The 22,106-nt window shown below is 37.1% G+C and overlaps 1 protein-coding gene across 2 annotated transcripts in view; it reads right to left on the minus strand.

The window, feature by feature from the left end:
* The window catches only part of filip1l (filamin A interacting protein 1-like), a 97,501-nt gene that overhangs the window by 1,248 nt on the left and 74,147 nt on the right, over nucleotides 1–22,106 (minus strand). The window contains exon 4 of one of the 2 annotated variants that reach the window (XM_062062929.1): nucleotides 17,914–20,677. In XM_062062929.1, the coding sequence (XP_061918913.1) occupies nucleotides 17,914–20,677 (2,764 nt within the window). Of the gene's footprint in view, nucleotides 1–17,636; nucleotides 20,678–22,106 lie in introns of those variants that run through there. The other variant, XM_062062920.1, reaches the window with a different exon arrangement.

The following is a 22,106-nucleotide window of genomic DNA, read 5'->3' on the forward strand; positions in this document are numbered from 1 at the left end:
AAACTTGTCCCCTGAGGCTATCCACAAGCTCATTAATTGGCTTTCCGGGGATGTCTTCTTGCCAACGTGACAATGGTTGACAGCACGCAGCAGCTGACCAATCAGCGGTCAGATGCTGATAAGAGCAAGTTGGCTTCCACATAGCAATATGAATGGCAAACAAGTAAGACCGTAAAAAAATCCGAACAAGAGGGAGGCTCGTGCGCCACTGAAACGTAGTTATGTTGTTTTGGTTCGATTCCCAGCCAGGACATACAAGGTAAACATTCAACTAAATCATAATGCGATCTCAAAGAGGAAAAATAGTTATCTAATTATCTTAACTGTGTTCATTTGTAAAAAAAACAAAACCAAAAAAAAAAACATGGCCCCTCCACACAATCCAGTACTGGAGTACAAATGTCGACCTTGAGTACATAATACCTAAACAAAAGCAAACACTACCCTTATTTAAATCATTTGGCGGGTGGGGGTTGCCCTCAAAGTTCTCTTGTGTCCGTGGACTTATTCCCTGGATGTGTAAACATTAACAAAAAAAAAATATAATCACTCTCATATAGGTACGGAGCCCCTAGAGGGCCATGGGGGAAATGTATTTTTTTTATAATTTATTCATTTATTAATTTTTTTTAGACATATAGCACGAGAAACTTTTTATAAAGTTATAAGAAAAATTAAAAAATATATATATAATTTTTATTTTTATTTTTATTTTTTAGACATGTATCTCATGCGCACGAGAAACACGAGAAACATGTCTAAAAAAATATATATATTTTTTTTTTCCTCGTGCGCATGAGATACATGTCTAAAAATTTTTTTAAAAATAATAATTTAAAAACAATTTTTTTTATAACTTTATAAAAACTTTCTCGTGCGCACGAGATACATGTCTAAAAAAAAAATATATTAAAAAAAATTATTCCCCCATGTCTAAAAAAAATATATATATATTTTTTTTTTCCTCGTGCGCATGAGATACATGTCTAAAAAAAATTAAAAAAATAATAATTAAAAAATTTTTTTTTTATGACTTTATAAAAACTTTCTCGTGCGCACGAGATACATGTCTAAAAAAAAAAATATTAAAAAAAATTATTCCCCCATGTCTAAAAAAAAATATATATATATTTTTTTTTTCCTCGTGCGCATGAGATACATGTCTAAAAAAAATTTAAAAAATAATAATTTAAAAAATGTTTTTTTATAACTTTATAAAAACTTTCTCGTGCGCACGAGATACATGTCTAAAAAAAAAAATATCAAAAAAAATATTCCCCCATGTCTAAAAAAAATATATATATACAGGTATTTTTTTTTTTTCCTCGTGCGCATAAAATACATGTCTAAAAAAAATTTAAAAAATAATAATTAAAAAAAATTTTTTTTTATAACTTTATAAAAACTTTCTCGTGCGCACGAGATACATGTCTAAAAAAAAAAATACTAAAAAAAATTATTCCCCCATGTCCCTTTAGGAGCTCCGTATACAGGGATGCTTATCGTTAGGATTTTAACGATACATATACCAATATCAATATTCCTTATTGATAAAGGTATTCATCAATACTCTTATTGATACTACATGTAATTGGTGTAAATAAAGATATGAAAAAATGCATTTATTATTACCATCTTTATTAGCACAAAAGGTTGTACACCACCAACATCATGTAACATCTCACAGCGTTATCAACACCTGCTTTTTTTTAAGTCCTAAACAAGTCAACTATGTTTGCAGTGCAAGGTAAAATGCAGTTGTTATGTCATCATCTTGTAAAGGCAACACAGATCCATCACCGTGTTCCTATTCATTACCGTTACACTCGACTGGAAATAGAGCACAGACCTTTTACATGATATTTCACATCAAATATGTCAAATAAATCAACACAGTACCTCCAAAGACATGCACCTGGGGATAGGTTGATTGGCAACACTAAATTGGCCCTAGTGTGTGAATGTTGTCTGTCTGTCTGTGTTGGCCCTGTGATGAGGTGGCGACTTGTCCAGGGGTGTACCTCGCCTTCCGCCCGATTGTAGCTGAGATAGGCTCCAGCGCCCCCCGCGACATTTCTTGAAACCATCAAACTTATACTAAAAAGTAATTTATTGTTCTTACCGTATTTTTCGGACTATAAGTCTCTCCGGAGTATAAGTCGCACCGGCCGAAAATGCATAATAAAGAAGGAAAAAAAACATATATAAGTCGCACTGGAGTATAAGTCGCATTTAGGGGGAAATGTATTTGATAAAAGCCAACACCAAGAATAGACATTTGAAAGGCAATTTAAAATAAATAAAGAATAGTGAACAACAGGCTGAATAAGTGTACGTTATATGAGGCATAAATAACCAACTGGTATGTTAACGTAACATATTATGGTAAGAGTCATTCAAATAACTATAACATATAGAACATGCTATACGTTTACCAAACAATCTGTCACTCCTAATCGCTAAATCCCATGAAATCTTTTACGTCTAGTCTCTTACGTGAATGAGATAAATAATATTATTTGATATTTTACGGTAATGTGTGAATCATTTCACACATAAGTCGCTCCTGAGTATAAGTCGCACCCCCGGCCAAACTATGAAAAAAAACTGCGACTTATAGTCCGAAAAATACGGTAATTGAAAGGCAACAAGGTAACCGCTTGTTACTCTCGGGGTCTCCTAGCCGCTGAGGCAAATCATATGGTCTAAAAATGCATTTTTCCATGGATAACATGACATCATCGCGCCAAGTCCGTGCTCTTTCAGTCAATTAGTGCGCATATATACAGCCCGTAATATCTTACTGAGATCATTTAGGACCAAAACCCTTAAAACAAGTAAAACACTCTAACATAAAATCTGCTAAGTGAGAAGAATTATCTTATCAGACAGAAAATAAGCAAATATCACCCTTATTTGAGATATTTCATCTTACTTAGATTTCAGTTTTTGCAGTGCGACTATAGAGACCTGGGGCCGTACTTATCAAGCTTCTTAGAGTGCCATTTTACACTTAAGTCCTGAGAATTTGCGAAATTTAGTCCTACTCTCAAACTTAAGAATAAAAGCTTTTTATCAACGTTCTTAAGTCTAAGAATCACTCCTACTCTCCACGATATTTAAGAGACCTTCAGAGGTGTCTTAAGTGGTTAGGAGTTGCCAGCAGGGGATGGCACTGAGGCGAGAGAGACGTGCGCGAACGTTCAGGGAGCGGAACGATGTTCTGGATTTGTTTGATAACGGGCAGCTGATCAAACGGTATCGCTTAGACAGAGCGGATATTATTTTTGTCACATATTTAATACTTTTCGATTCCATGTTGATTTCTGCATGTGGCTGCAGTGGGCTAGTATATATAGAGCCACCCACACCAGTTTCAAATTAGTTGCCTAATTAATGAATTGGAAAGAAAATGTTATGACAGTAGCGTATGTGTGTGGCCGTGAGGTGAGTGACGTCAGTGAGTGTGTGGGCGAGAGAAGAGAGGGAGCGGTAGCGTGAGTGCCGGCGGGGACTAGTTTGTTTTGTATTATTTTGTAGTTTATTGTCAAAATATACACTCCCATTGTCCACTTAAATATTTCCAAGATATTTCTTTATTCTTAGACAACGGATTCCCTTCCGTGATTGGTCATTTCTATGGACACAGAAATGACGTCACCTAAAATTGCGTTTACGGCACATAGTAATGTCGTAATTCAGCTCTGAGTGTGACACTTAAGATTCAGTCCTACACTTTGCTGAAAGTGTGAGTAAGACGCTTGATAACTAACTTTTAAGTGCAGCTTTCAGCGAAGAATTTATTTACTCTTAAGTCAACTCTTAGCAGACTTCTTAGGAGTCATTCTGAGAAGCTTGATAAGTACCGCCCCTGTCTTCTAATACCATCTTGCTTCGTGTAGAGCAGAGGTGTCAAACTCAAGGCCCGGGGGCCAGATCCGGCCCGCGACATCATTTTATCTGGCCCGAAAACGCCTGGAAATAATGTGTCAAAGTACTTAATATTTTCTCACTAAATGTATTTTTTTCATTTTTATTTTGACAGCAAAAATATAAGTACTGCTTAAAATTGCATACATTTTAAACTTTAATAGTATCCTATATTGCAACAAATATTACAGTATATTATCATACTTTCCAAACGTTTTGTGTCTAAATTGAAATAAATACTTAAATATCTGCTTGATTTATGATTTTACAGCAAACTAACCATCAAATTAATAAAAATGTTACTCGGCCTTCCCGGTAAGGTCTATTCAGGTGTGCTGGAGAGGAGGCTACGCCGGATAGTGGAACCTCGGATTCAGGAGGAACAGTGTGGTTTTCATCCTGGTCGTGGAACTGTGGACCAGCTCTATACTCTCGGCAGGGTCCTTGAGGGTGCATGGGAGTTTGCCCAACCAGTCTACATGTGCTTTGTGGACTTGGAGAAGGCATTTGACCGTGTCCTTCGGGAAGTCCTGTGGGGAGTGCTCAGAGAGTATGGGGTATCGGACTGTCTGATTGTGGCGGTCCGCTCCCTGTATGATCAGTGTCAGAGCTTGGTCCGCATTGCCGGCAGTAAGTCGGACACGTTTCCAGTGAGGGTTGGACTCCGCCAAGGCTGCCCTTTGTCACAGATTCTGTTCATAACTTTTATGGGCAGAATTTCTAGGCGCAGTCAAGGCGTTGAGGGGATCTGGTTTGGTGGCTGCAGGATTAGGTCTCTGCTTTTTGCAGATGATGTGGTCCTGATGGCTTCATCTGGCCAGGATCTTCAGCTCTCACTGGATCGGTTCGCAGCCGAGTGTGAAGCGACTGGGATGAGAATCAGCACCTCCAAGTGAGAGTCCATGGTTCTCGCCCGGAAAAGGGTGAAGTGCCATCTCCGGGTTGGGGAGGAGACCCTGCCCCAAGTGGAGGAGTTCAAGTACCTCGGAGTCTTGTTCACGAGTGAGGGAAGAGTGGATCGTGAGATCGACAGGAGATTCGGTGCGGCGTCTTCAGTAATGCGGACGCTGTATCGATCCGTTGTGGTGAAGAAGGAGCTGAGCCGGAAGGCAAAGCTCTCAATTTACCCGTCGATCTACGTTCCCATCCTCACCTATGGTCATGAGCTTTGGGTTATGGTTAAGATCACGGGTACAAGCGGCCGAAATGAGTTTCCTCCGCCGGGTGGAGATAATTCTTCTCACTAAGCAGATTTCATGTTGGTGTTTTACTTGTTTTAAGGGTTTTGATCCTAAATGATCTCAGTAAGATATTACAGCTTGTTGCTGAGATTTGATGAGCTATATTGAGTAAAACATGTTCGAAACTAGAATATCAACTGTTGCAAAGCTGTGTCATCAACACTCACAAGTATAAAACTGCTTTTTTTAAAGTAATAATTTCTATTTTTGAAGCATAAAAAAAAAATCATGACTGACACAATTGTGTCTCATAATTAAAACAGATGACAGCCAAATGGACTTTGCTGTTTTATTTTCAATGAAACAATAGAAAATACGTACTCATATAGTAGTACAGTTGGCACAGTACAGTAAACTGACAGTTAATATTTAAACATTTGACATTTCAAACTATTTTGAACAGAAATAGTTCATGCACATTCAGATAAATTCTTCAAAATTACAATTAAAAAATGTTTGGCCGGGGGCCGGGCTGTATATATGCGCACTAATTGACTGAAAGAGCACGCACTTGGCGCGATGATGTCATGTTATCCATGGAAAAATGCATTTTTAGACAATATGATTTGCCTGAGCGGCTAGGAGACCCCGAGAGTAACAAGCGCTTGCCTTGTTGCCTTTCCATTAAGAACAATAAATTAGTTTTTAGTATAAGTTTGCTGGTTTCAAGAAATGTAATGCCGAGCGCATATCATTATGTCAAGATAATGGCACTAGCATTTACTTCATTTAAGAATATTTTTCAACATATTCAGCAAAAAGGTCTCTTTTTTTTTCTATCAAAAAAAGTGCACTTGTTATAGTGAGAATATACTTATTTTAAGGTATTTTTGGGTTCATTGAATTTAGCTAATTTTACTTGTTTTGGAAAGTCTTGACAAGCCAAATTTTCTTGTTCTATTGGCAGATAATTTTGCTTAGTTCAAATAAAATACCCCTCATTTTTGTATTTTTTTTCTTTGTTTTTGAACACTGACTTTTTGCAGTGTATTAGCCGGACGGGATTGGCTGATGCTACTTTTTCATGGAAATGGGCCGATACTGATTTTATTTTGTTCGTTTGTATACCGTTGCGGCTGCAAGGGCGCAACTTACTTTGGTTGTTTCAGTAGCAACAAAACATTACGTTTGCTTTGGTTCTTGCTAGGGATGGCCGATAAATGCGTTAAAATGTAATATCGTAAATTATCAGTATGGCTTTTTGCCGATATCCGATATTCCGATATTGTCCAACTCTTTAATTACCGATACCGATATCAACCGATACCGATATCAACCGATATATGCAGTCGTGGAATTAACACATTATTATGCCTAATTTGGACAACCATGTATGGTGAAGATAAGGTAGTTTTTAAAAAAAATTATAAAATAAGATAACTAAATTAAAAACATTTTCTTGAATAAAAAGGAAAGTAGAACAATATAAAAACAGTTACATAGAAACTAGTAATTAATGAAAATGAGTAAAATTAACTGTTAAAGGTTAGTACTATTAGTGGAGCAGCAGCACGCACAATCATGTGTGCTTACGGACTGTATCCCTTGCAGACTGTATTGATATATATTGATATATATTGTAGGAACCAGAATATTGATAACAGAAAGAAATGGGGGGAAGGAGTTTTTTTGGGTTGGTGCACTAATTGTAAGTGTATCTTGTGTTTTTTATGTTGATTTAATAAAAAAAATAATTTAAAAAAATCAGATACAGATAATAAAAAAACCGATACCGATAATTTCCGATATTACATTTTAACGCATTTATCGGCCGATAATATCGGCAGGCCGATATTATCGGACATCCCTATTCCCATTACTTCACATCAAATATCCCACTGTGAAAAATATTTTTGGTGGAAGATTTTGCATATTTTGTGTGTTTGCCATTAAAAACATAGTTTTGTTTGACAAAAAAGGGCGGAAAAAAACCAAAAAAACAACATTAAAAAAAACTAAAACATTCTGAAATGAGGGATAGATCTGAAGTTGATGTAGACTCCAGAGATTTCAGCGTTAAATATAAAATGTACGTATGCCCTGGCACACCATTATCATCATTTCATGACCCAAGCAAAACACTTGTTACACTTTTATACTGAAATAAATACTCCTAAAACGTATTAAATAAAAATAGGGATGTCCGATAATGGCTTTTTGCCGATATCCGATATTCCGATATTGTCCAACTCTTTAATTACCGATACCGATATCAGCCGATACCGATATCAACCGATATATGCAGTCGTGGAATTAACACATCATTATGCCTAATTTGGACAACCAGGTATGGTGAAGATAAGGTACTTTAAAAAAAAAAAATAATAAGATAACTAAATTAAAACCATTTTCTTGAATAAAAAGGAAAGTAAAACAATATAAAAACAGTTACGTAGAAACTAGTAATTAATGAAAATGAGTAAAATTAACTGTTAAAGGTTAGTACTAATAGTGGAGCAGCAGCACTCACAATCATGTGTGCTTACGGACTGTATCCCTTGCAGACTGTATTGATATATATTGATATATAATGTAGGAACCAGAATATTAATAACAGAAAGAAATGGGGGGTGGGCGGTTTTTTGGGTTGGTGCACTAATTGTAAGTGTATCTTGTGTTTTTTATGTTGATTTAATAAAAAAAAACAAAAAAAAAACGATACAGATAATAAAAAAACGATACCGATAATTTCCGATATTACATTTTAACGCATTTATCGGCCGATAATATCGGCAGGCCGATATTATCGGACATCCCTAAATAAAAACATAGAAAAAACTACCACCAGCGGTAAAGTTCAGCTCCATGAAGGACAGAAGAAAGTGAATGAATGTTTATAACTGAATACATTTACATATGTATAAACATTTTTTTTTTTTTTTTTTAATGAATTAAGTAACGTTTATGACAACCTTTTTCCAAAACACAATATAGAATGTGAGATATAACAGGACAATGCATACGTTTATCATTTGTTTTCAAAACGCTTACAAAAAAGTGGGACCCCAAAAATGTACAGTGGGACCCCATTTTGATGACTTGATGGGGTCCCTGGGACCCCATTTTGAAAATTCCTAGCGCCAACACTGCTGTCAACAGAGGAGAAAAAATGCTTTATTTAAATAAATATATTATTTATAAAGCAAGTTGGCAAATGTTCACCTCGTCCCGGCCTTGGCACGCATATATGTGGCCTCTTTTGGGGATTTCAGAATATGGTCAGCCTACGCCAGGGGTGTCCAAACTTTTTCCACTGAGGGCCGCACACTGAAAAATCAAAGCAAGCGGGGGCCATTTTGAGATTTTTTATTTTAAAAACCAAAGAATATGTGTATAAAAAATATACATTTAGGCCTCCACTCAGGCTTGACTCCAAAGGGTTTAGGTTAAAAAAAAATTAAAAAATGTCATTATTTAGTATTATTATTATTATTATTATTATTATTATTATTATTTAGTATTATTATTATTATTATTATTCAAAGTTTAAATATCTAGATCAACATTAGGTATATCTGTCAATATAACGTTTTTTTTTTAATTTTTTTATTTAAGTTGTATGCCCTTTTTGTCAATGGAAACCCAGTTTTTTATGGAAAAAACACAAAATATGAAATATTTTCCCCCAATAAAATTTTAAAGTGGAACATTTCAGATTATATAATAATTGGAGCTCATAACATAACTCATAACAACATTGATTTGAATGTATTATTATTTTTTGAGCAATGACACTTAAAAAAAAAAAAAAGTCCCGCTAAAATTATTGGGGATCCAAAAGGGTCCTTCTCAGTAAAGTGTTAAAAAATAAATTGTAATTAAAAAAAAACTGTTAACACAATAGTCTCTAGATCAACTTCAGATCTATCCGTCAATTATAACTTATATTGTTGTTTATTATGTTCCTTGTTTGTTCATTTTAGGCCCTTCTTTAAAAAAAACAACATCATCGTTTTTTATATGGCAAACACAAAATATGCAACATTTTCCCCCAAAAAATATCTCAAAGTGGAACATTTAATGCAGGGGTCACCAACGTGGTGCCCGCGGGCACCAGGTAGCCCGTAAGGACCAGATGAGTAGCCCGCTGGCCTGTTCTAAAAATAGCTCAAATAGCAGCACTTACCAGTGAGCTGCCTCTATTTTTTAAATTGTATTTATTTACTAGCAAGCTGGTCTCGCTTTGCCCGACATTTTTAATTCTAAGAGAGACAAAACTCAAATAGAATTTGAAAATCCAAGAAAATATTTTAAAGACTTGGTCTTCACTTGTTTAAATAAATTCATAAATTATTTTACTTTGCTTCTTATAACTTTCAGAAAGACAATTTTAGAGAAAAAATACAACCTTAAAAATGATTTTAGGATTTCTAAACACATATACCTTTTTACCTTTTAAATTCCTTCCTCTTCTTTCCTGACAATTTAAATCAATGTTCAAGTAAATTTATTTGTTTTATTGTAAAGATTAATAAATACATTTTAATTTAATTCTTCATTTTAGCTTCTGTTTTTCCGACGAAGAATATTTGTGAAATATTTCTTCAAACTTATTATGATTAAAATTCAAAAAAATTATTCTGGCAAATCTAGAAAATCTGTAGAATCCAATGTAAATCTTATTTCAAAGTCTTTTGAATTTCTTTTAAAATTTTTGTTCTGGAAAATCTAGAAGAAATAATGATTTGTCTTTGTTAGAAATATAGCTTGGTCCAATTTGTTATATATTCTAACAAAGTGCAGATTTGATTTTAACCTATTTAAAACATGTCATCACAATTCTAAAATGAATCTTAATCAGGAAAAATTACTAATGATTTTTTTTTTTTTTAATTTTTCAAAAAGATTCAAATTAGCTAGTTTTTCTCTTCATTTTTTCGGTTGAATTTTGAATTTTAAAGAGTCGAAATTGAAGATAAACTATGTTTCAAAATGTAATTGTCATTTTTTTCATGTTTTCTCCTCTTTTAAACCGTTCAATTAAGTGTAAATATCATTAATTATTAATAATAACATAGAGTTAAAGGTAAATTGAGCAAATTGGCTATTTCTGGCAATTTATTTAAGTGTGTATCAAACTGGTAGCCCTTCGCATTAATCAGTACCCAAGAAGTAGCTCTTGCTTTCAAAAAGGTTGGTGACCCCTGCTCGAGATCAACTTCAGATCTATCCGTCAATTATAACTTATATTGTTGTTTATTATGTTCCTTGTTTGTTCATTTTAGGCCCTTCTTTAAAAAAACAACAACATCATAGTTTTTTATATGGCAAACACAAAATATGCAACATTTTCCCCCCAAAAACATCTCAAAGTGGAACATTTAATGTGACCTAATTGGTCAATAATTCATAATGACATTGTTTTTGATTCATTATTATGTTTTAAAGAAAGAAACAGCCTGCATGACAGCTTAGTGTTATTAGAGTCAACATAGCAACATTTTATTGTCACCTGTTTACTCTTTTATACCACTTTTTTATTTATTTTTTATCGTATTTTTAGAATGTGCCGTGGGGCCGTTAAAAAACTACCTGCAGGCCGCAAATGGCCCCCGGGGCCGCACTTTGGACATCACTGGCTTACGCTATATGTTTGGAAAAACTGCCCCCCCCCCCCCCCTGCCTCCCCTCGTTATCATTATTTTATCGCCCCCGCTGATCACCAAGCGTCAGTGCAGCTGTTGAGGAAAGTTTGTGTCTTCAAACCAAAAATGAGTCACAGATATCCGACCCAGCTGCTCCTGCATCTTGTTTAGACTGCATCATCTCTTCCCACCCAGAACTGTCAAGGATCCAGTTCCTCCATCTGCGCCGCTTCCTGCTTGTTAAATTTAATGCCTGATTAAATCATCACCTCATAGTTGCATGGGGTCGGGGTTGTGTTGGCTTCCTCCCTGCAACAGTTGTCCGCTCCAACTCGCTTAGCCGTCTTTAAATGATGGACACCGTCCTCAAGACTCTTATTGATTTAAAAATATTGCTTCCGGGCTTATCCCTTTCAAAGTGGAATTGAACTCGGGTTTTCTCTCACGAATGTGTTGGTTTCTCTGCAGTTGGTTTGTTTGCAGGATAATTACTCAGAATCTAGTTACAGTAATCTGTTTTAAAAGGTCAGACAAATTGTATAAAACTGTATGCAATTCTTCCGATAAAAATGGGAATAAACTTAATCTGCTCCCTACACCCAACTATTTTAAAGATACAGCCATTAAGGCAGAAAGGCTGACTTTTTTTGTCCTTTCAGTAAATTCTTACTGTACTTTGGCCATATTTTTTGTTGTTTTTTTGAAACTTTTATTAGTAGTTTGCACAGTACAGTACATATTCCGTACAATTGACCACTAAATGGTAACACCCGAATAAGTTTTTCAACCACGTTAATCAATTCATGGTAAATGAATGTTACTCCATTATACATGATTTTCCCTTAGAGCAGGGGTGTCCAAACTTTTTCCACTTAGGGCCGCACACTGAAAAATCATTTTGATATTTTTTTATTTTAAAAACCAATACAATGTATGTATAAAAAAGATACATTTTGATCCCGGGGACCCCAAAAGGTTTTGGTCAAAAAAAATATTACAAATGTGTCATTATTTAGTATTATTATTATTATTATTATTGTTCAAGGTTTAAATCTCTAGATCAACATTAGGTCTATCTGTCAATATAACGCTTTTAAAGATTTAAGTTGTATGCCATTTTTGTCAAGGAAAACCGTGTTTTTTTTTTATGGAAAAAAACCACAAAATATGCAATATTTTCCCCCAATAAAATTTTAAAGTGGAATATTTGAGATTATATAATAATTGGAGTCTTAAAAAGGTCAATAACTCATAACAACGTTGATTTTAATTGATTTTATTTTTTTGAGCAATGACACTTAAAAAAAAAAAAAAAGTCCCACTAAAATGATTGGGGATCCAAAAGGGTCCTGCTCAGTAAAGTTTAAAAAAATAAATCCAACATTTTTTTTTAACTTTTACCACAATAGTCTCAAGATCAACTTCAGGGGCCGTACTTATCAAGCTTCTTAGAATTACTCCTAAGAAGTCTGCTAAGAGTTGACTTAAGAGTAAATACGCTGAAAGCTGCACTTAAAAGTTAGTTATTAAGCGTCTTACTCACACTTTCAGCGAAGTGTAGGACTGAATCTTAAGTGTCACACTCAGAGCTGAATTACGACATTACTATGTGCCGTAAACGGAATTTTAGGTGACGTCATTTCTGTGTCCATAGAAATGACCAATCACGGAAGGTAATCCGTTGTCTAAGAATAAAGAAATATCTTGGAAATATTTAAGTGGACAATGGGAGTGTATATTTTGACAATAAACTACAAAATAATACAAAACAAACTAGTCCCCGCCGGCACTCACGCTACCGCTCCCTCTCTTCTCTCGCCCACACACTCACTGACGTCACTCACCTCACGGCCACACACATACACTACTGTCATAACATTTTCTTTCCAATTCATTAATTAGGCAACTAATTTGAAACTGGTGTGGGTGGCTCTATATATACTAGCCCACTGCAGACACATGCAGAAATCAACAAGGAATCGAAAAGTATTAAATCTGTGACAAAAATAATATCCGCTCTGTCTAAACGATACCGTTTGATCAGCTGCTCGTCATCAAAAAAAACCCAACATTGTTCCGTTCCCTGAACGTTCGCGCACGTCTCTCTCGCCTCAGTGCCATCCCCTGCTGGCAACTCCTAACCACTTAAGACACCTCTGAAGGTCTCTTAAATATCGTGGAGAGTAGGAGTGATTCTTAGACTTAAGAACGTTGATAAAAAGCTTTTATTCTTAAGTTTGAGAGTAGGACTAAATTTCGCAAATTCTCAGGACTTAAGTGTAAAATGGCACTCTAAGAAGCTTGATAAGTACGGCCCCAGATCTATCCGTCAATTATAAGTTTTATTGTTGTTTATATTTTTTGTTTGTTCGTTTTAGGCCCTTCTTTTAAAAACTTTGTTTTTTAAATGGCAACCAAAAAATATGCAACATTTTCCCCCCAAAATATCTCAAATGTGAAGTAAATGGAGCCTTAAATAGGTCAATAATTCATAATGACATTGATTTTGATTCACTATTATTTTTTAAAGAAAGAAACAGCCTGCATGGCAGCTTTGTGTTATTAGAGTAAACATTGCAACATGTTCTTGTTACATTTCACCTGTTTGCTCTTTTGTACCACTTTTTATGTTTTGTTTTTTTTTTCATCGTATTTTTAGAATGTGCCGTGGGGCCGTTAAAAAATTACCTGCGGGCCGCAAATGACCCCCGGTCCGCACTTTGGACACACCTGCCTTAGAGGGTTTTTTTAATGTTCAATTTTAAAAACGTCAATGTCCAATTCTGTCACACTTGGACGATATACTGGCAGTTATTCAACAAAATCCCAAAGCCAAACATGACATAAAAATTTTCATTTTCAAAATATATATTTTTTTTATATACTTCTTTGCTCAAATTTCTCCATAAACGTTAACCCTATTGAAATGCCTTTTAAACCAATTATGTCAGTTTTTAATGTGTATAAATGTGCATAATGTGAGTTATCTTAATAATTCAAACCTGTGATATCTGATCAAAAGCATTTATATATATATATATATATATATATATATATATATATATATATATATATATATATATATATATATATATATATATATATATATATATATATATACACTACCGTTCAAAAGTTTGGGGTCACATTGAAATGTCCTTATTTTTGAAGGAAAAGCACTGTACTTTTCAATGAAGATAACTTTAAACTAGTCTTAACTTGAAAGAAATACACCCTATACATTGCTAATGTGGTAAATGACTATTCTAGCTACAAATGTCTGCTTTTTGGTGCAATATATACATAGGTGTATAGAGGCCCATTTCCAGAAACTATCACTCCAGTGTTTTAATGGTACAATGTGTTTGCTCATTGGCTCAGAAGGCTAATTGATGATTAGAAAAGCCTTGTGCAATCATGTTCACACATCTGAAAACAGTTTAGCTCGTTACAGAAGCTACAAAACTGACCTTCCTTTGAGCAGATTGAGTTTCTGGAGCATCACATTTGTGGGGTCAATTAAACGCTCAAAATGGCCAGAAAAAGAGAACTTTCATCTGAAACTCGACAGTCTATTCTTGTTCTTAGAAATGAAGGCTATTCCACAAATTGTTTGGGTGACCCCAAACTTTTGAACGGTAGTGTATATATGTTTTTTTCCTTCTTTATTATGCATTTTCGGCCGGTGCTTATACTCCGGAGCGACTTATAGTCCGAAAAATACGGTATATATATATATATATATATATATATATATATATATATATATATATATATATATATATATATATATATATATATATATATATATATATATATATATATATATATATATATATATATATATGTATGTGTGTATATATATGCATATATGTATATGTATATATATATATATATATATATACATATATATATATATATATATATATATATGTGTATATATATATATATATATATATATATATATATATATATATATATATATATATATATATATATATATATACACATATATATATATATATATATATATATATATATATATATATATATATATATATATATATATATATATATATATATATATATATATATATAAACATATATATATATATATATATATATTGAATAGCTTAGTTCCTCAGACAGCAATGTATTTATATGTAAGTTTGGACTGGGGTAAAATCGTTTCTGAAAGACGTTAATGTCTCTTTTTTTCATGTTAGCATTTGATCTAGCGAGCAAGCGCCAGACAGTCTTTGTGTTAAAGTGCAGTTATCAATCGGCGAAACATTTCTTTCAAAACGGTAATACTAACCGTCGGGAGTTTTAACACAGGTCATCATAATTATGACTCATGTACATAGTCTATATACACCCCCCCCCCCCACCCCCCTTCACACACACACATTTTTTTGTATATATTGTTTTTTCAAATCACCTGACATGTATACTGTGTATATGTAGATAATTTATCCATTTTTTAACATAATTTTTTATATACATGTTACAGGTTATATATATATTTTATACTGAATGTATCAAATGTGATGAATAATTAATGGTCCACAATGGAAACAAGCTTTTTGGCTTTGTGTGCCATCCATTTGCCTTTTTAAAGCATTACATGGATTCAACCCTTTAAGATGTCAATAAACTTCTCAATCAATCAATCAAAAAAACGTTTATCGTTACATCCTCATACTCAATATAAAACAAGGAGACTCAGCAATGTGTGGCATTCTTAGTTTTAGCACTGAAATACACGGAATGATACAGACTACATTATTTTGCGCAATGTTTGCCTATATGATTACCGAGATGGAACACAAACACCATGGCAAACTTGACAAAACCATTCGTGGAAAACCCAATCATACGAAAAGTAGTGCGTACTAAAACCAAGGTACCACTGTACTTCACAAGACCTTATTTCATTAAGGTAGAAAACATTTACATGAGCATCTAGGATTTGCACTGTGCATGTTTTTGTCTTAGTTTTGACAGTAGTCCTCTAACTACTATGGTCTAGTTTTAAATGTTTTTTCAAATCCTGTCATTTGACTTATGCATCAAATTAATTACAGTACACGCAAAGCCCACCCTATCAAAGCTACATTCCTACAGGCTCAGTAAATGCTTTTGAACTTTTTATCTGCCGTACAGTTCTTCCACATCCTCCAAATTCCTTCCCTTGGCAGCGCTAGATGTCTGAAATTGAATCGTGTTCTATTACTTGGTTAGTCGAGGTTTTATGACATTCTCTGTGTTATGGTTCCCTGCAGTTCAGCAGTCGTCTGAGTGTTGTATGAGTATGAGAGTGTGGGCACAACACAGGTTTTTGCACAATATAGACATTGTTCATCCATGCAGATATGAATTATCGAGCATTACCATCTCAATGAAATGTTTGTAACTGGGGCAAATTAAAGGCCTACTGAAATGAATTTGTTTTATTTAAACGGGGATAGCAGATCCATTCTATGTGTCATACTTGATCATTTCGCGATATTGCCATATTTTTGCTGAAAGGATTTAGTAGAGAAAATCGACAATAAAGTTCGCAACTTTTGGTCGCTGATAAAAAAAAAGCCTTGCCTGTACCGGAAGTAGCGTGACGTCAGAGGAGGAAGGGCTGCTCACATTTCCCCATTGTTTACACCAGCAGCGAGAGAGATTCGGACCGAGAAAGCGACGATTACCCCATTAATTTGAGCGAGGATGAAAGATTTGTGGATGAGGAACGTTAGAGTGAAGGATTACAGTGCAGTGCAGGACGTATCTTTTTTCACTCTGACCGTAATTTAGGTACAAGGGTACATTGGATTCCACACTTTCTCCTTTTTCTATTTTGGATCACGGATTTGTATTTCAAACCACCTCGGATACTATATCCTCTTGAAAATGAGAGTCAAGAACGCAAAATGGACATTACAGTGACTTTTATCTCCACGACAATACATCGGTGAAGCACTTTAGCTACTGAGCTAACGTGATAGCATCGGGCTTAACTGCATGTAGAAACAAAACAAATAAGCCCCTGACTGGAAGGATAGACAGAAGATCAACAATACTACCAAACTCTGGACATGTAACTACACGGTTAGTGCTTTCCAGCTTGGCGAAGCTTAGCAATGCTGTTGCTAACGACGCCATTGAAGCTAACTTAGCAACGGAACCTCAAAAGAGCTATGCTAAAAACATTAGCTCTGCACCTACGCCAGCTCTCATCTGCTCATCACGACCCGTGCTCACCTGCGTTCCAGCGATCGACGGTACGACGAAGGACTTCACCCGATCACCGATGCGGTCGGCGGCCCGAGACGGAGGAAGTCAAGGTGAGGTCGCCGGCTAGCGCGTCTGCTTTGATTGATTGATTGATTGATTGAGACTTTTATTAGTAGGTTCCTATCCATCTCAAAGTCCTCCTGGTTGTGTTGCTATAGTCCGCCGCTAATACACCGATCCCACCTACAACTTTTTCTTTACAGTCTTCATTGTTCATTAAACAAATTGCAAAAGATTCACCTACACAGATGTCCAGAATACTTTGGAATTTTGAGATGAAAACAGAGCTTTTTGTATTGGATTCAATGGGCTCCGAATATTTCAGTTTCAACGATTGACGTCACGCGCATACGTCATCATACATAGACGTTTTCAACCGGATGTTTAGCGGGAAATTTAAAATGTCACTTTATAAGTTAACCCGGCTGTATTGGCATGTGTTGCAATGTTAAGATTTCATCATTGATATATAAACTATGAGACTGCGTGGTCGGTAGTAGTGGGTTTCAGTAGGCCTTTGAACTATTTTTTTATTCCACTCACTTCAAACATGCTGCAGTCTGTGAATAAATGAGGCAGGTGAGCAAGGATGACAAACTAAAACCACTTTAATTCTCAAAAACAAACCCAGAAGTGTGGTTGGTGGCATTGGTACATCAACAGAAAAGGGCAACACAGTACATGCACATGTTAAACTCTTTTTGTTTAGTCCAATTGATGCAACTCAAATTAAACCAGGTAAAGTCAAGGGGGGGGGGGGGGGACACATGGAAATGAATCAGGGTCATGTTCAGGGTGAATCTTGGGTGATGGGATGAAGGCTTGGGTGGAGAAGGGTGTTGTAGGGGTTAGTCATAAGCATTACTTACTGTAATCTGTGATGGTCGGTGGGTTTGGGTGGAGGTGGGCTTAATCATGATGCTACTAGTGACTTTACTGTTGCCTTTAGCCGTAACAGTGCTGCCTTTGGCCGACCTCAGCTCTTGCAATGCTGGTGCACCGACACTCTGCATGAAGGGGCTACCTAAGTGAATGTGGATTTTATTGTCCTCCGTGGTGATGATATTTGTCCCAGAGCTGTTGGACCGCTGCACCTGCCAACCATTCTGGCGCTCGGGGGTCACGCGGAATACGGAGTGCCCTCCAACGACCTCAACCGGTTTTGCAGAGTAGGTGCGGTCAGGGGTTCCTGTTGTGACAGAAACTATTTGGATTGGGGACATGGCTCTGTCTGGGGTCAAAGAGCCACTCGAGTCAGGAGTGAGCGCTCTGGAGTATGTTGCCATTGTAAGAGGAGAAAGCATCCTGTCAGGTGAGCGAGTCTCGTCCGAAATCGGGGAACTTTTACATTTTGCAGTTGGGGAAATGGCTGCGTTCTGGATTATGGTGATTCTCTTTTTGGGTGGGCCGCCTTTTGTGGGTATGACAGCCGTGCTGGTGAAAGAGGTCGTGTTCTCTGCAGTGGTGTTGGCTATCTCCAGTGTTGCCATGTTGTTTCCATGCTCGGGAGTCACTTTAATGTGAAGCGGCTGACCTGGACTGTGGGTCAACACCACGTCCCCTGTCTGGGCGTGGTTACCATGCGGCCGTGGTGACAGTTTTCCGTTCAGGAGGTGAGGGGCCTCTTTTGATTTGAAAAACGGCATTCCTCTCATGTTGTTATTGAGGTTATTGACATTGTTCTTTAGGGAGGGGACATTTTTCTCTTCCTTATGATTGTAGATCATGTTGTCCTCATGTCCGCTCTCGTCACACAGCTTACCGTTCAGCAAAGGACCGTCTAGTAACACTGTGGACTTGCAGTTGGGAGATGTGATATCAAGAGGTTCAGTCTGTACCTCTTTGGTGGCAACATGCAAATCGGAGAAACGCCTTCCGTTCATGCCAGGGCGTAGACTTTTGCTAAATCTTCGATATCTTTCAAGCTCTCGTGTTAACGTATCCATCTCCCTGGCTAGTTCTTTGTTTCGGACTTCCTGTTGGGTCAACTTTCTTCGCAGGGTGGCATGGTCTGTTTTCATGCGGCATATGGACTCCTCTTGTCCCATGTATTCATGGATCTTCTCTTTGAGAGCGGAAACCTCTTGTGCCAAATGACTTGACCTTGCCTCCTCATCCTTCAGACGTTTGAACAACATACCCTCATGGTTGGACTCGTTTTGTTCAGCTAGTTGGTACTTGGAAACCTCATTTCTGGATATTTCCAGCTCCTCCTCCAAAGCCTTAGTTTTTTCTTGCTCATTAGTTAATTTATTTTCCAACGATTCAAGCTCATCTGTTTTTAACAGGTCTCCTTCTGCAACCCTCATATCTTTCAGTTTGCATCGAAGACGCTCAACCTCCTGGGTCAAGTCTTTGACTTTGTTGTCCTCCTGGTGGAAGCAGTTTACTTTGGGTGTTTTAACAAGCTCTTCTTTGACTTTGCTTCTAAGGTAATCTCTTTCTATGTTTTCTAGCGACTGCAACCTTTTTTTCATAACATTGATCTTTGAGTCTAAATCGTTGCTTTTCTGCTCCTCAGCTTTCAGTTGGGCCTTCAAGTCGTCCCTCTCCTTCTTGGCACCATACATCTTTTCTTCCAGCTCAGACTTTGACCTCAAGGCTTTCTTGCTTTCCTCAATGAGCTTCTCTGTGACCGATGTAACTTTATCCTGTTCTGCTTGAAGTTTGCCGGTGCTGTTTTGTACTTTGTTTTCCATCTGCTTGAGTTTTTCTGCCATGGCCCTCCTCTCATCCACCAGCATGACCGTCAATGTTTTTAACTTAGTGAGGTCTTCTTTCAGTGTCAACTCTGTTTTTGCAAGCTGACCCTCAGCAGACTCTAGTTCTTGAACTTGAGCTTTCAAGGCATCCAGCTCACTGGAAAGAGCCCTTGACACTGTCTTTTCCTGCTCGAGGTTAGTTTTTAACGAGCTGCACTCCTGTTTACTCTTGCTAAACGCGCCTTCCAATTTTTCCAAGTCCATAATTCTGTGATTAAGTTTATCCACCTCAGCCTTCAAACTGTGACTCTGACTAGTCTCTTTTTCTAGTTTTTTGTTTAAGTCCCTGCAGTGGTCCTCCATTCGAATCAGTTCCTCATCCTTTCCCTCCATTTCAAGCACTCTTTTCCGCAGCTCTTCCAGCTCAGACATGAGGGTGGCGTTTCCGCATCCTCCTTGGCTTATTTTGTCTCTCAGCTCCTGCAGCTCCTCCTCAGCCCTTCGCAGTGTCTTGTTGGTTTCCTCCAGCTCGTCAAGCTGCCTGCTGAGAGTCGACAACTTCTGACGCAGCTGCCGATTCTGTGCATCCTCACTGGTCAGCTTGGCCGTCATGGCCTCCTGCTCTTGATGGTGTCGACTGATACAATCACGCAACTCTGCCTCCAGGCGACACACCTTCTGCTGTTCTTCCTGCAGGTGGTGAGTGGCCAAGCTCAGCTCTTCCTGAGTCTGGGAAGTGCTTGTGCTCAGCTGCTGGACCTTGGCTGTCTGTTTATTCAGCTGCTCTGTGAGACGCTGCTGCTCATCCACAACGATCAATGCAAAGGACTTGACCTTTGTGAGCTCTTCTTTTAAACCTGTGACCTTTTTGGTGTTCTCTTGGTCCTTGCGTTCTTGGTAGGCCTTTTCCTGATCAATTAGTAGCTTCAACCTGAAAAAGAAAACCAACTGTTACTGGCTTTGAAATGGTTTTCCTTGGCCGTCCTTATGTTTCAACTGTGGCACGGAGACCTGTATTTATCAAAATACATGATTCCTTAGTGAGACATGGTTGTTCATTTGAGCTTTGTTTGACAAAAGGCGCCTTTTTTATTGTTCCATTATATTTTCCTTTTTGGACGAAAGTAATGATTTGTACCAAATAAACATTAACTGTACCAAACTAAATCAAACAACACAAATGTGTAAAATCTGAGATGATGTGTCATGTTATTTGTCAGGCTTGGTGTCTGGGTCTGGAAATAACTTGAACCAGATGTAGTTAGTGTTTCGTACGTGAAGTCAAATTAATCGGCATGCTTAGAGCAGGGCGAGTCGCCGGGGTCAGTGCGTCTGATGCATACAAACTACATCAAAACACCTTCTCCCAAAACAGACGGGATGTTTTGGCCGCTGCTTGAGAAGCTTCTGGCAAGCAACAGTCCTTAATGAAAAGATTCCTGTGTTACCAAAACCTCCCCCAATATATACTTCTTTTTTTTATCTTGTAAAGGAATTTCCCTACTTTCAGAATTACAATTACAGTCTTGCAGAGTTTTTGCAGAAATCCCCCTGCACTCCCTCGCTTGGAACACTCATTGCACACTTCAGTGTGCCATGATGTAATAGTTTTTAGTCTGTGTGTCTTGTCTCACTTCTCTCTTCCTCAAACTAGTACAAGTACACCTTCTATTATGAACATATCAATCTGTTATTTTCCTGGTGGCTTTACTTCAACCGACATAGACCGAATATAAACAACCCCCAACTATTGTCTCCCCTACAAACCAGCAATAATTCTGACTGCCACAGACTGATTATGTTTCCATCAAATGAGCATGTCCAGGGTGTACCCCGTCTACCGCCTGAATGCAGCTGACCACGAAAGGGATGGATGGATGGAGCTCCAGTGGGATGGTGAGAAAGATACCTGTGATGTGATACTTCAAGACTGGAAGAAATACTATATAAGTTAATATACAGTACTTTCAATTCCATACAAGGGGGACCACAGTCACCAAGAAAATCATTAGTAGCACACTTTGCCTTAATGGGTTCAGATCCTGCAGTGCTCCCAAGGTGCCCCCGCTTGCCCATGTACAGGGCTGTCTGAAGTTAGCCAATGAACACCTGAATGATTCAGGGTGTGCCCATGCCAGACCATTCCCCAGTCCCTCTCCACGGACTATGCCCATCTGAGCATATGTGCTATGGCATATTTTCTTGAGCCATCACTTGCACTCAAAAGTTGAAGTACCAATGATTGTCACACACACTCTAGGTGTGGTGAAATGTGTCCTCTGCATTTGACCCATCACTTTGTTCACCCTCGGGAGATGAGGGGGAGTAGTGAGCAGCAGCAGTGGCCGCGCCCGGGTATC

The sequence above is a fragment of the Entelurus aequoreus genome, linkage group LG01 (assembly GCF_033978785.1).
Source record: "Entelurus aequoreus isolate RoL-2023_Sb linkage group LG01, RoL_Eaeq_v1.1, whole genome shotgun sequence".
In the NCBI taxonomy this organism is placed as follows: domain Eukaryota; kingdom Metazoa; phylum Chordata; class Actinopteri; order Syngnathiformes; family Syngnathidae; genus Entelurus; species Entelurus aequoreus.